The sequence below is a fragment of the Gobius niger genome, assembly GCF_951799975.1.
Source record: "Gobius niger genome assembly, chromosome: 10".
NCBI classification, from domain to species: domain Eukaryota; kingdom Metazoa; phylum Chordata; class Actinopteri; order Gobiiformes; family Gobiidae; genus Gobius; species Gobius niger.
The window spans coordinates 19,098,092-19,112,548 of record NC_136861.1 but is presented as its reverse complement, the minus strand read 5'-3'; the positions used below and the strand labels follow the sequence as shown (position 1 = coordinate 19,112,548).

At 41.7% G+C, this 14,457-nt stretch overlaps 1 protein-coding gene across 2 annotated transcripts in view; it reads left to right on the top strand.

Annotated features, from left to right (window-relative positions):
- Positions 1-7,824: 7,824 nt before the first annotated feature.
- dock6 (dedicator of cytokinesis 6) overlaps positions 7,825-14,457 on the top strand; it is a 30,483-nt gene continuing 23,850 nt past the window's right edge. For both annotated transcript variants that reach the window (XR_013793285.1, XM_079564320.1), the window contains exons 1-14: positions 7,825-8,045; positions 9,382-9,466; positions 9,750-9,928; positions 10,107-10,175; positions 10,303-10,429; positions 10,668-10,880; positions 12,367-12,452; positions 12,536-12,602; positions 12,830-12,979; positions 13,052-13,132; positions 13,613-13,769; positions 13,852-13,982; positions 14,106-14,199; positions 14,279-14,441. Coding sequence is in view for 1 of the 2 variants with exons in the window: in XM_079564320.1 (XP_079420446.1) it covers positions 7,996-8,045; positions 9,382-9,466; positions 9,750-9,928; positions 10,107-10,175; positions 10,303-10,429; positions 10,668-10,880; positions 12,367-12,452; positions 12,536-12,602; positions 12,830-12,979; positions 13,052-13,132; positions 13,613-13,769; positions 13,852-13,982; positions 14,106-14,199; positions 14,279-14,441 (1,652 nt within the window). In the remaining variant the exon portion in view is untranslated. The remainder of the gene's footprint in view (positions 8,046-9,381; positions 9,467-9,749; positions 9,929-10,106; positions 10,176-10,302; positions 10,430-10,667; positions 10,881-12,366; positions 12,453-12,535; positions 12,603-12,829; positions 12,980-13,051; positions 13,133-13,612; positions 13,770-13,851; positions 13,983-14,105; positions 14,200-14,278; positions 14,442-14,457) is intronic.

Here is a 14,457-nt window from a genome sequence, read left to right as displayed (position 1 = left end):
TCGGAACATCGGCCTTGTCTTGATATTTTACATAATTGCCTTACATAAGTAGCAGCTCAGGGCTTGGGTGATATTAGTGAAGATGAATATTGCATGAGGAAAGCACTCGTTAAGCGTTAATAAGAGGATAGAGATGGAGTCCCACTGTCAGTCTTAGCCCCGCCCCCACTGTTCTGTCAAGCAGTGACTCAACTCTGCCTCGATGTGCTAGAGCCTTTGAGCCAGTCTGTGCGGATAGTGTGTGCCACTGCTCCTGTTTATCAGCGTCTAGGAAGAGGAGATGGCTGGATTCAGTCATTAGGTGCTTGTGTTTTTGCAGCCTTTATGCTGCAAATAAAAGCGGCTCTTGTCACACAAAGGCACCTAGGCCCGTCAGCTGACTGCAGCCCCACTTACAGTTCACACTTAATGTGAATAAATGGGCTTAATTGTGGCCCCTCATTAGAGCCCTGCTTAGTATTACAGCAGCTGAATCCTCCCTTTGGGTAAGAGGGCATCTGAAGCGTCCATTGTGCATTCCTGAATCAAGGATCAAGCATTACTTTTGCTTAAAAGCCTATTTGTTATTCTACTGATTATTTTCCTATTCTTCAGGGTTCCTCTACCTGCAGTGATTAGGAGACTTGTTGTAATTGTTCCTTTCACTTTGCATTTTGAGGAATGCACTTAGAAGTGTTGAAGGATTCATAGAGAAAGGGTGTTACATGTTTTAAAGGTAATCAGCCAGGACAACAATAACAATACAGGCTTAAAACATGCTCTAAATACCCCCATATTATGAAATAAACAATTACAAACCCATGCTATTATGTTATGATTTGACAATTAAATGTTAACCAAATCTAATTAATAAAAGCAATGAATGATTGCAAACACAAATTTATAGACAGATAATTATTTTATTTCTGTCTCAACAAATGAGGCTGACCTTGGCATCAGTCTTTTAGTTAAGTTATAACGATAATACTTGAATTATTGTCTCAAAGAATTCATCAGGTTTTCCAAAAAAACCAAACCTAACCAAACAAACCAAAGCAGCTTTCAAGGTTTTCGAAACTGTCCACAACTGGAGTGCCCCAGTCTATTCTCATGTACGCTTCACACTTGGATATGCTTGTTGCCTTTGCCTGTGGTAGACTGCTGGCCTGCTGCACATAAGGAGATGGGGGTAAGAGCGACACTATCGCCCCAGCAGACGTGTCCTGTCCTCTCAGGGGGATGGGGAGCATGATTAGGCCTGCAGGTCTGGTTAATTCAGTGGCCTCTCCATCAGGCCTGGCTCTTGGCTATTCTGTGTTGGAAAGCAGAATCACTGAAGCGATTATTACTTTTAGGAAAGGATCCAAAATTAAATTAGCCCCATTTTAAAGGACATTTGTTGGTAATGGCAACTGGCCTAATTCTAGCCTTCATGTTTTATTTGGCATATTTCTTGTGTGGTCTCCCTTATGGTTTGCACTTGCACTGCCTCTTCTTCCCTTCTTTCTATATCTTTCTTTCTGACGGTCTGAATGTGTTGTCTTTAGGCTATTATTAGAGTAGACGAGCGGGTGGGAGGAAAGTCTCTGAAGTAACTGCTCTTGCCATTTTTGTTTTTATAGATTACATTTTGCTTGCACAATGTATTTGTTTATTTGGATCCCCTTTAGGCATGACCAGTTGTGTTGTTTTAGTCTTAGTTTTAGTTTGTCTTATCTTGTCTTTTCTAGCCATACACAATAATTTATGAAATATAATTTGCCCAGAAATTCAGTCTAATGGATTCAGAAGCTGGTAGAAGCCTGGATAATTGACTTGCATCCAGAAGAGCACCATCATTAAGTCATTTTTCTGTCCTAACTTGGGAAAGAAAAAATAGTTATACGCTTAATGTATTATTATAATAATTCGAGTTCTGGTTTTCGTTTGATAATATATTGAGTCGTGTTTTTGGTTGAAACATTTTCTAAGGTCTTTCAAAGACAAACATGTTTCACTTCAATGCTTTTACATACAGCTACTCTTATTAATGTTTCATATTGTCCTGTCTGGGAAAGTATCTGGAGACAGACTTTAAATACACAACACTCTCTGGCTGTCTCTTTGTTTATTTAACACGTTTGCTAGCACATAAGGCTACAGTATGTGACAGGCACATTTTTATAGTTACCTCCAGTACAAATTGTATGCCTAGTTATGTTATAAAAACCTCATAGAGTATGTGTACCTCAGTACTTAACCAATACATAAACAAAGTACATTTCCTTGTTTGTTTTTTTCAGCTAGAACTGCACTGTCTTTGTAGTTCCCGTAAAGAGGCGAGGCAAGTAACAAGTAAATACAAATACACAAGTACATATACTTACAGTGTAACTATTCAGGATTCTAGCCAGGGCTAATATCCATACATAGTCCCTTGGTAGGCCAGGGCCTGCTGCATCACACACATGCAGTTAGAAAAGAAAACAGTTTGATTTTGTGTTATGGTGATACTTTTCTACCCAACGTGTAAAAGAAAATCCTACTTTTTATCATAAGTTTCACCTTTTTCATGTTGTTTTGTTCCTTCCCTACACTTTCAATCTGATTCTTTCACTCTCTGGTCCGAGCTCTTGCCCCCTCCATTGTACTGTAATAGGAGACTTGAAATCAATAGCACATTAGTCTGGCCGGAAACTCCTGCGGAATTAAATATGAATGACCGAGATGGCTGCTCTACCTGCTGCTGAGAGAGATGGCTCCTGGGGATATAGACTTTTTATATTATTTTTTCCCTCCCTACTGTTCAGGCCATACGGGTGTGTTTCTCTTCCAGCTTACCGGATCGCTGTTTTGTCAGACGTCAGTGAGAAGATATGATTTGTCAGAGGTTTCATTTTCTCCAAGGCTCTGAAACGGTTACCGGGGCCGATAGCACAAATGTGATATAGCAAATAGGATATTGAACATTGCAAAGCCTGTGTGCTCAGACGCAAAAAGAAACAGGCAAAGCCACACCCATTGTGCTACATGCCCAGCAGCAGCAGTATTAGAATATAAAAGAGGTTATTAGTAGATCATGCATTACTTTTTTCTTTTATATCCACCGAAATGCAATATGCTGCACCTTTCTGTTTCATAAAGCTCTTGTTTGTTCGCTCTGTAAGTACACGCTGAAACTTTTTCCACGCAAATTTATGCTGTTACTTGCTTCCATTTTGATTAAGCAGGAATAATTTCCTTTAGCGTGCTGTTTGGCTTAAAAGCATAATTTACAAGGTGGTTGCAGAGTGCGGGCACAGCGGCGGGTGGGTGGGTGGAAGGTAATATGAGACAGAAAGCCACTGCGTATAGTTCTGGGAATTGGACGAGGCATTGGCAGTGGTAAGCTAATACATAGATGATACGGAGGTAGATGAATTTGCGAGCTATATTTCATCCCATAAGAGATGAAACGGTTTGCGACAGATGGATTGATATTGTTCCCCTGTACTGCTCGTGAGTGCTGCCCCTCCTGCTTTCCCTCCCTGACAGATGTAGGGGGAGGACCACGGTGCACTCTTCTTTCTTTTCAATTGATTTGGGTGCTCGAACCCTTAGGGACTGGAGCGTGGTCGTGGTGGTGAGCGGGGAGGGGGGGGTGGCAAATGGTCGCTGGGGGTTCTGTCATTTCCTGCAACACAGAAGCTGCAAAAAAACTCTGACTGAAGTGCCGTAAAGAAATCATAAATATCTACTGTATGCATATATCTGCATATGTTCAAGGGTGCTATTAGCGGCGCGGGGCTGTGTACGGGACTATTTCCATAAATCTGGGTTCGTGAGTGACAGTATAGCATGCACTCATCCATGTAATGAAAGCAATGGAGAATGTGTGGCTGCCTGCTGGTGGCTAAGCCTAATGTGTAGCTGTCCACGATGCATTCAGTCGATTTATTACAATTGATGCATAGAAAGCACTGCAACACTTTTCATTGCTTGTGTTGCTATTTACATCCTTAGCTTCTGGCTGCATTACAGTATATAAGGAGGAGGGGACATTTAGCGCAGGATATGTACCCAGATTCAACATATTTTGAGAAAATATGTGTAAAGTACAAGGAAGTTCAGATGAAAGCAGAACAGGAGTCGACAAGAGTCGAAATGTATGTATGGAAAAAAAAACAGGAACCGTACAGGCCTCTGTTGGAGATGTAAGAATGGCTATGACAATATAATAAAAGATGTATCGCAATATTCCATAACTGTTTTGAATATTCTGATAGCAATATTATTGTTATATTTTCCTAAACTATTCCAACCATAGATCTAAATAATACATTACCTTCCAAAGACAATAAACAATTTGTTTTGTCACCAAGTTGGGATAAACAGGACATTAAAAAAACAACAACACAGGGTTACAATTCAAGTAGTTTAGGAAAACCCTGTCTAAAACCTGACTTACCATGCAGGGTTTTGTTTATGCAAAAAAAAAAAATGTGTCCTTCTCTCTTTTCAACAGTTTTGGGGGTAACGTATTACAAAGGTAACGAGTTACAAATATATACAACTTTTTTCAGTAACTAAGGAATATAACATATTACTTACACAAAATACGGGAATATATTAGTCATTACAATTCAAGTAACTTGATTCACAAGAGCATTGAACTGTATGAACAAAAAACTCCCCCCAAATAAAATGCAGCACTAAAATAACCAAAAGTTGGACACTGGTGTATAAGATCTGCAGTCTGTAGCTAATGCCCTCAAAACAGAACACAAGAGAATGGGGAAAGCGAAGTAAAAGGAAATCTTGGACTGCACTTTTGCTCGGTGGCAGTTTATATTTTGCCAAAAGTAACTCAAAGTAACTCAGAGTAGTGTAACTGAGCTACATTTTGGATACAAGAATATGTAATACCAATGTACTACATTTTTATAGCTGTAATCTCTAATATACAATATATTACAATTTTGTATTATAGTATTGATGATTTGGCAAATACAATGTGCAGCCCTACTCTTGACAATATTCAACTTTTTTGAAGGGATGACCTTGATTTAAAAACCTTTATGATGTTCCTACTAACTGGTGCCTTATAATGCAAGGCCCAATGTTAAGCCTGACAAGGGGGCTTGAGATGCTGCTTCCTTTAGTGTCCAGGACTAATTAGGCAGACTTGAGGTAATTTAGCTATTAATACATTTAGCCCATGAACCCATCTAACCAACCCCCTCCTTTCTGTAGCACAAACATTCATGGAGTTAACAGCTGTCTTGTGGCAGATGTGTCTTGTTGCTTTCCTTCCCTCTCCGTCCCTAGAGGGGAAAGGTCAGGACGGGGTTGGAGGTCAGCGGGGAGAGATCCTCCTGAAGATGTTACGTGTTGATGTGCATCTGCCTGCCCTGCATTGCCATTGAAAGGAGATCAGAATTAGCATTATTGATTACAGTGCTCAGTCTGCTGTGCTGCGATTCCTCCATCCGTCTCTGGCAGCAGCTGAAAAAGCCCCCCCTAAAAAAATCAGTGCATGTGTTACTATTACAATTCAAGTCGTGCTGCACTTTCCTAGCAAATCACTCTCCTCCTAGTTTTTCTTCTTTCTTGTTGTGCCTGCTTCACTGAAATAATGATTTTTGGTGAGTCATTTTCCACTTTCTGAGTTAATGTTGTTAGTTTAGTGTTTTACTGCTTGTTTGAGTAATGTCCTGAAAGCAGATCCCAGTAAAAAGTGGTTAATGATTTTAATGGGGCTCTACGGGATAGGGGGTGTGGGGTGCGAGCGGGGAGAGGGGAGAGGGGGACGTGTCCTGGCCGTGGGCGCGTGGCGGCTGAGCAGGTGGATGACGGGCAGCTGAGTAGTGGTCTCTAGGGGGGGCAGGGGGCCTCCATTTTGAAGGACTCTTGGGGTTGAGCGAAGCCCTGGAAAAAAAGGCAACCCCATCTGGAAGTGAGGTGGGGGCCCTGGTGTGAAAGAGATCTAGTGGGTGGTGTCTGACACTCTCTCTTTTGTTCTTCGGTAACACAGCAGTGGTGGTGGTAGAGGTGGGGGCACACTCTGCTGTGGGGGCTGGGCGTTCAAACAATAGTACAGATCGAGGAATTGAAAGCCTTCGATGAACAGAAAAAAAAAAAAAGCGAGTAAGCAGACAGGAAAGGTGCTGGAGGATAACGAATGCAGGCGCATTGCCCACATGGAGTAGATACAGGCATCAAACTGTGCAATAGGCAAAGATTCCCTACACATGTACATTTTACACTGTATTTTGAAGATAAAGATGAAAAGTTTTGGGAAAAATTAAATGGATATGTTTTTGTGTCTGCAGGATTTGGAAAAAGGCTTTAGCTCTTCTGAAGATTAACATTTCTTTTCCTACACTGTGGCGGAAGCGTGACCGAGCTGCTGCTTCAAAGGGAAAAGCAGTTGCCTCATTTAGTTTTGTTAGCTTTCTTTTATGGGGGAGACGAGTGCCTGCTGTGAGCCTGATGCTGCAGCTCTGCCTCTCCATACATAAACATATATGTCCCCGAAATGTCTGTCCTTGCTCTGCTGCTGCCACGCCACTGTCACGCAAGGTTAATTTGGCCTGTGTCCATCCATTTTTCAAACATCTCTCCTGTGCAATTCATGCCATTCATCAGCCATCTCACGGAGGACAGCCTGACTACCTGCAGCCACTCTCCAGGGTGCTGAACAGGACAACTGCAGGATAGAGGCACTGAGCAGTGGGGGGAGGGCTATAAAAACAGCAGCACCAGAGCTTTACTATTTCTTCATAGTATCATGTAGTGGTATGATATTGGGCAGTTTTAGATATTTATGAGAGTAGTAATAGGCTATAATAGGCTCTCTATCAGAGAGTAGTGCGATGACAAGATTGTTTATAATATATTGAGATAGAGTCCAGTGAACACATACACCTAACTAACATGATGCTTTACTGCCAAAGGTAATACACAATAAATACTGTGATAAACAAGGAGATTATTTTACATACATTTTCATTTGGTCACACTTGCTCGCAATAATGCAGGCAAAAACAAAGCTGGCTGCAAGTGCCTCATCTTGTAGAGGTCAAATTTGAGGACTGAATCTTAAACAATCACACTTGAGGCATGGCTTTCTTTCTTTGGCATCCATGGTAAATGGCCCCACCTGGCGGCGAAGTGGTTAAAAGGACACTAGTCATTTCTTCTACCACCAGATGTCACTAATAGTTCTAAAGCGTACGTTTTGTAAAAATGAATGCAGACGAGAAACGAACGCATGTTTTGTGCAGCAAATTTCTACGGTCGACCGCTTGCCCGTCATTCTCTTCTTTTATTGCACATTGCCCAGTCATTTCCAAAACATTGAAGCCGAAACGTGATTACTTCCTAAATTTTGCACAGAACTGAAACCTTAAACTTTGGTGTGCGCATTAGTCTCCAGTGGCAGCGACTGCAAACCGGTCTAGTGAGGCGTCTGTAAAGAGTGGTGCGTAAAGTTGGAAAATGTCATACCGGATGACGGATTTATTTACTGACTTACTTACTTATTACTTACTTTATTGACTTACTTATTTATTTATTTATTTTTAATTAGCCCTTGTAGTGTAATCTCTTTTAAATATGTGCCAAATAAAATGTGTCAAACACATTTCTATTAATCATTAAAAAAATGGAAATCAAACAGTATAACAACTTTTCCTATATTAAGTGACACTTTTTGTTTTCCACTCTTGTTCATTTAGGTATATGCTTCATGGATTCAACTCAAAGCAGATTTGTAAAAGGGTGGACTATCTCCCGTGATGAATGCATACATTTATTTTGAAGTAGTTGTGGATACAGCCCATGTTACAGCACTTTACCTTGACTAAACTTGGCTGCGGCCGCTTGAGCGGCTCCCAGCCACTAGGAGCATCAAGGAGAGATCCTTGCCCGGGTCCCAGCGTGAGGAGGAAGCTTAGCTTTCCCCAAACCCACAACACAGACGGGACAGAGCCAGGAGAAGCGGCGGGGAATAGTTATTTTCACTGTACTTTTACTTTCTTCACATGGGGAAAAGAAATGACTTCTACAGCGAGCGAAAGGAGGGCGTTTGCGCATAAAATCAACCGGTAAATGAGTAAAGTTATTGTTTAACAGCCTCTGTGGATAGTGACCCACTGGACACTGCGTGTAGCCCTAAAGCTAGGATTTATTGTGTCGCTTATCCTAAACCTCTTAGTATCTAACTTAAAACAACCCGCACGATCTGCTAATCTGCCTGAGATATTGGAGGTCTGTTTTTATCCACTTTGATAGTTATGTGTGGCATAAAGTAAGTGTTATCAGCGATTAGTAATTTGCCTTATCATGACTGGTAATCCATATCGAGAAGTGAAAAGTGAGATTACCACAGTGCTAAAGAGGAAGCATGTAGAGATAATCCTAGGTTTAGATTTAAGTGTGTGAACCCCTTACAGCAGCAGCAGTGCTGTGTGCCTGTTTCCACATGTTGTAAACTGGTTATTCCTCTTTTCAACTTGAGGTGCCATCACTTGTATGGGCTGTAAACATCACGGACTGATGAATCTGTTTTCTTTTTTTGTTAAGGCACCATGCATTTTTATATACATACACTGACATTGTTAAAGTGTGTCCAAATAATTAGAATACAACATTTTTGTTCCAAAAAGTAAAGAGCATCTTATTTCTATTGATTTGCCTGTTGCTTATGTTATTAGGATTTAGTGCAACCTGTAGAATGTGCAGTAACTTCTGCTTTTGGTTGAACTCACCATTGTTCTGTGCAGGATGTAGGAAAAGGGTGGGAGAGTCCTGTTCAGGCTATTGCCCTACAGTCCATAGCTTCCCTTTTTCCTGTTTTATATGGAAGCGCAGAAGTTTGCATAGCCTCCAGCCTAGAGTTTTTAAAATGTACCTTTAAAGTGATAAATGCACGATATGTAACTAAAGTCCAAGATAAACCAAAAACATTGAGGTTTTTTCCACAAGTTCTCAAACTGCAAACGGGGAAATACTAAGTCATTAGCAGTTTTGTCTGGTGTAAATCTACATTATTACCAACCAGATGCCACTTGTTTTTAGTTGGAGAACTGTTATTCCCTACATTGTCTTTTGGTAAGCCTCTCATTGCCGTTAGTTCATAAAGGCCCGGGACGGAGCTGGCACTGTGCCTGGTCTCCGGAGCCAAGCCGCCACCTTTCTGTGAGAGCCGTTAAACTCCCTTTCACAACAGCTGCATCAGCATCAGTTCGAGCAGAAGCTAAAAATGTGTGGGAACAGATTCTATAGGAAAGGACTGTTTGGGGCTGTGCAGTGTTGGTTTATCTGGCAACAGCGCTTTCCACTTCGTATCTAATGGAATCAAGGAGTCTGACAGAATGTTAATGTGTTCCTTGCTGATAACCATTATTCAATTGTAATAACCAAACTCTTTGTGTGTGCTAGAACCGTTGCCTCGGAGGTCAGAAAACAAGTGTCCAGAGAGTATGGGTCCCCTCAGTTGAAAAAGCGCGGCGCTGCCCACCACCCTGTGAGTCAACAACTTTTTACAGCCTGTTTAAAACCTGTGTTTAATCTTCTCACAACCCTGCGTTTGAAAACCTAATTAGTGAGACCAAGGAAAGATGGGTTTAACTTTGTGAGTAAGCTCTTAAACTACTCATAAGAAAATGCAAGACTGTGAAGATAAGAAGTACAATGCTTGGTTTTATTAAGTTATATTAGTCTTTACCTAGTTATCATTCTTAATATTCAAACATTTGGAGACTCCTGCCATTATAAAAGCGTCTCATGCAGCTTGTGTTTGTCGACAGCTGCCTCTGACCGATGTGGTGGACCCCGTGGACTTTGAGGAGTACGTGAGCAGCCATGCTCCGGGGGTGGAGCCCGGGCCTCTGCGACAGCTCATGGAGTTTCCCTCTGATGACCTGGAGCTCCTCCATTTGGACAAAGAGTGCACTACACTGGAGCCCCCACAGCCTGAGGAAGACGAGTGAGTCCAGGCACATGGCCAAACATCCTGCCCTTTACATTATCACACTCCCAGGAACAATATTACTTCAGTAGAAGACATGCAGCACTAAAGATGGAAGCAAAGCCTTTTCTCTCTGACGCTGAATAAACATAAATATTAAAAGCCTGCTTTATTATTTATGTGTTTTTCTCTGTAGTCCGCTGGATCCCAGAGTGAGAGACGCCTTGGCAGTCTACACAGATGACTGGCTCATCATTCAAAGAAAGTATGTTACTGTCTGATGTGGGATTTGTTGAATTAACCTCCATCACATTGTTTATTAAAGTTACACAAGACCCTGTTCATTATTCATATGACTGACAGGTACATGAACTCTTTATAATTTCCTGTAGATACCATCGTTACAGCACTGTGTTCACGCCTCAGAACTCTGAGCGGCAGAGAGAGAGGCAGCGAGGCCTGGCCAAACAGACATTTGAACTGGACGAGACTGCTGCTGCAGAGCGGCAGGATGATCAGGTAGATTAACTGTACCGCTATAAAGAAATACACACATCTTACAGCATTATTCATTCAGCTTACTGTAATACGGAAAGAGGTAGACAGGTCGTTGCTCATCATCCAATAAATGCTACAGATTTCATATTTATGTTAAAGCGTCTCTGTTCCAACAGAGAGGATTAAATCAGACACATTTGCCTGGAGGAACAAAAACATGATCTCACTCCTGCTGCGCTCTCTTGTGTTTTTGTCTCAGGATGACGCAAAGCGTCGCTCTGTCAGTCTAGATGAAACCCCTCGGGGCAGCTGGGCCTCCAGTATCTTTGACCTGAAGAACTCTTCTCCGGACGCCCTGCTGCCCTCAGTGCTAGAGCGCGCAGCTGCAGAGGATATGGACCGCCGCAACACTGAGGCGCGACAGCGGGACAGGCACAGCGACCTGCTTGGCCTCTACACTCCACCTGATGAGGTCTGTATCTGAACAGCCCTCACCCAGGGGAGTTGTTGTATTGAGGTATCAATAAGAAGCTCAATACATTTATTTCTACAGTGTTGACCATATTTAATGAGTAAAACATTTAAAGAAGAGCTAAGTAACTTGTTTACCTAATACATTATTTTCGTGGTCCCTCTGGGGGTAATACAAGTGTTAATGGGATGATTGGGGGATCTTTCACCTCCCCCTGGTGTCTCCCAGAAAACCACAAATGCAACTTTCCCTGCACCTGGTCGGAGGCACAATACACACTAATAGAATCTCAAAGAAGAAGCTAACAGGGGCAAAGCTAACTGCGGGCAAGCACCACTCAAACAGTATTTACAGCCAAGTTTGAGTGAAAAAAAATATCTCCATTTTGTAATTGGATGTACAATATTCCTTGCCCTTTGTCTTTTCTGTCAGCGTAGTATTTACTCTCATGGACAATTAATGAGTAAAAAACATGCTAGGACACCTGCAGTGGCGCTTATGGGGCATGAGTTACTTAGTACTGCTTTAAAATGTGTTATTATTGATCTTGTCTAAACTTGTGCCTGACTGCAAATTTTGGTAGTTACTACTGACATGTATGTAATGGGCTGATACCTCTAATCGCTTATTGCAATAGTTGACAACTATTTGTAATTGATTAATCGTTTTTTGAATAAACATAGACTCAACAAAAGCAGAATTGACTTGAAAACGTAGTATTTTTGTTGAAGAACTCCATTGTCTTTAAAGTAAGTCTGTAGAGTGTAGTCTGTAGCTTTCAAATGAGGCATGGCCTGATCACAGAAACTTGGCTTGTTCAAAACCGCACACGAACACAAGCACAAGTTCGGCTGTAGTGACTTTCTTAAAGCACTAAGAGCCTCCTACAAACATTGACTTTAAATTGACTCCATCAAAATGTCCTCAAGCAGCGTCACTCTAGCTTTATGTGGGAAAAAGGTAAAAAAAATAATAATAATAATTGTAAAAAATAATCTATTAATTGATTACCAAAAGAACATGCATACTAAATGTTAGATGTACTTAAGTTGTATTCGGCTTCCTCCAACTGAAACATTGCCAGATTTACGGCGCTGCGTTTCAATCCATGTTTACTTCCACAAACAGCAGCGCACTGTGTTTGATGCTGTGCCCCCTTCTGTTCATGCATGACAACAGACAGATCATACACAGGGCACATATAATTCATAATATGAACGACCTTGCAAAAAATAATCATATTAAGGTGAGCTGTGCACGCAATCCCTGCCTGACTTCAGGACATGATGTTTTTTCTATAAAGCAAATGAAATCTCGCCCGACTAGAAAACTTTGCTTTACTTTGAGCCACATTCTTTGTTCATCTCCTCATCCATCTGCTGTTACATTGTCGTACTCCCCACTGCTTCACTGCTGACCGTGTTGCCATGACGTTTGTGTAAATGTTATGCTGGTGTGTGTTTTACGTGAGCCTTTTGTGTGTCAGGACGAAGCAGTGGAGAGATCCTCTGTCCCAGAAGTGCCCAGAGAACATTGTGGCCAGAGAATCATGGTCAAGTGTTTATCTCTGAAGTGAGTAATTGAAATGGTCATTATCTCAGTCCATGTTTTTAAGAACCTTCCCACAGTTTAACCAGTGTGTGTGTGTGTTTTAGGTTTGAAATTGAAATTGAGCCCATATTTGGGACTCTAGCCTTGTATGATGTCAGAGAAAAGAAAAAGGTATGCCACATATTTTTCAAGTTGACTGAGTCTGTGTTTCTAAGTGAATTTTGCAGCTGAAAACTAGTTACGTAATGTTGAGCTCATGCCTGACTAATTGAGTTTCCCCGGTCTTAAAAGGCCTAAGTGGTATCAGCGTTAAGATTACTTAGTCAGAATTGAATTAAAATCAATTGATGTGCATTACCTCACCCGCCCTTTTCTTTCTCTTTCCACTTATCAAACAGATCTCTGAGAATTTCTACTTCGATCTCAACTCTGATCCAATGAAAGCACTTCTCAAACCGCACACGCCTCACACAGCCATCTCCACTCTGGCTCGGTCGGCCATTTTCTCCATCACATACCCATCTCCCGATATATTCCTTGTTATTAAGGTATTATTACGTCACACATTATGCATTTGTTTCTGTCGTACGCAAATGTAACCCCTTGGATGTGCTTTGCAGCTTGAAAAAGTCCTTCAACAAGGCGACATTGGAGAGTGCTGTGAGCCGTACATGGTGATGAAAGAGTCAGATTCATCCAAGGTAATGCAGCCAAATGGGTGTAAATCCATTGCAAATGCAGTGGACGACTGCCAAAGCACGCAGGAGGTCTTTCATACCGTTAAGACGCAGATATTAATAAAGATTTACTGTTGTTTATCAGTGGGTGTAATGAGAACATACAGTACTGTGCAAAAGTTTTAGGCAGGTGTGAAAAATGCTTTTCACAGAAAGTGCTGTAATACTGTACATTTATTAAAAAAGGAATCTATGGAGAATGTGAGAGTAGTGGAAATAGACAGAATTGTACTGTGTAGATGTCTGTCTTATTAGTTGTGTAGCTGTGTGTCTTATTGAGAGCGTGTACCCCAAAGCTGGGCAGTCCAGCTTGAGGCAGTCACTATATATTAATGCCATTTTGTTTGTACTAGACTCAACATATTTTGATAGACCTCTCTTTGTTTTGTTTTTTCTTGACTTGTGAAAGCTACTTTATCACTTATGTCTTAACATTTGTTTCAGCATAAGGAGAAGCTGGAAAAACTGAAGCAACAAGCAGAGCAGGCGTGCACTCGTCTGGGCCGATTTCGAATGCCTTTTGCCTGGACGGCCATTCACCTCCTGAACATTGTGAGCAGTGTCGGAGGCCTGGATCGGCTGGACCCTGACTCCGACTCTGGTAAAACCTGCTGCCGCCTCACCTTTTAAACGTTGCAAACGTCTGTTTGTGTTGCACCACTTAATGAAACATATGTTTGTAGAGAGAAAAGGTCATGGGACGTGGAATGAAAGAAAGAAGAAGGGATTTGAGCGAATGAGTGTTGCCGAAGACATGTGCAACTTTGCTACTTTCCGTCCAGCGACACTGACTGTTACAAACTTCTTCAAACAGGTGTGAAGTAGTGTGTTGTTTTTTATGTGGAAAACATTGAATTGCCTTGTTATTGAGATTGATCAATATTTAGTGTGTATCCAACATTTGACAGCACTGTACTTTTGCATATATTTGCTGTAGGAAGGAGATAGACTCAGTGATGAAGACCTCTATAAGTATCTGGCCGACATGCGCAGACCGTCCTCCGTTTTGAGGAGGCTAAGGCCTGTTACAGGTAACATAATACCATATGATGATGATGATGATGTTTTTACGTAAATGGCCGGTGTTAACATTTACTGTACTCCCTCCAGCCCAGCTTAAGATCGACATCTCCCCAGCACCGGACTCGCCTCATTACTGTTTATCTCCGGAGCTGTTGCACGTGAAGCCTTACCCAGATCTCAGAGTGCGTCCCACCAAAGAGGTGCTGGAATTCCCGTCCCGCGATGTGTACACGCCCCACACCGCCTACAGGTCAGAGCTCATTCCC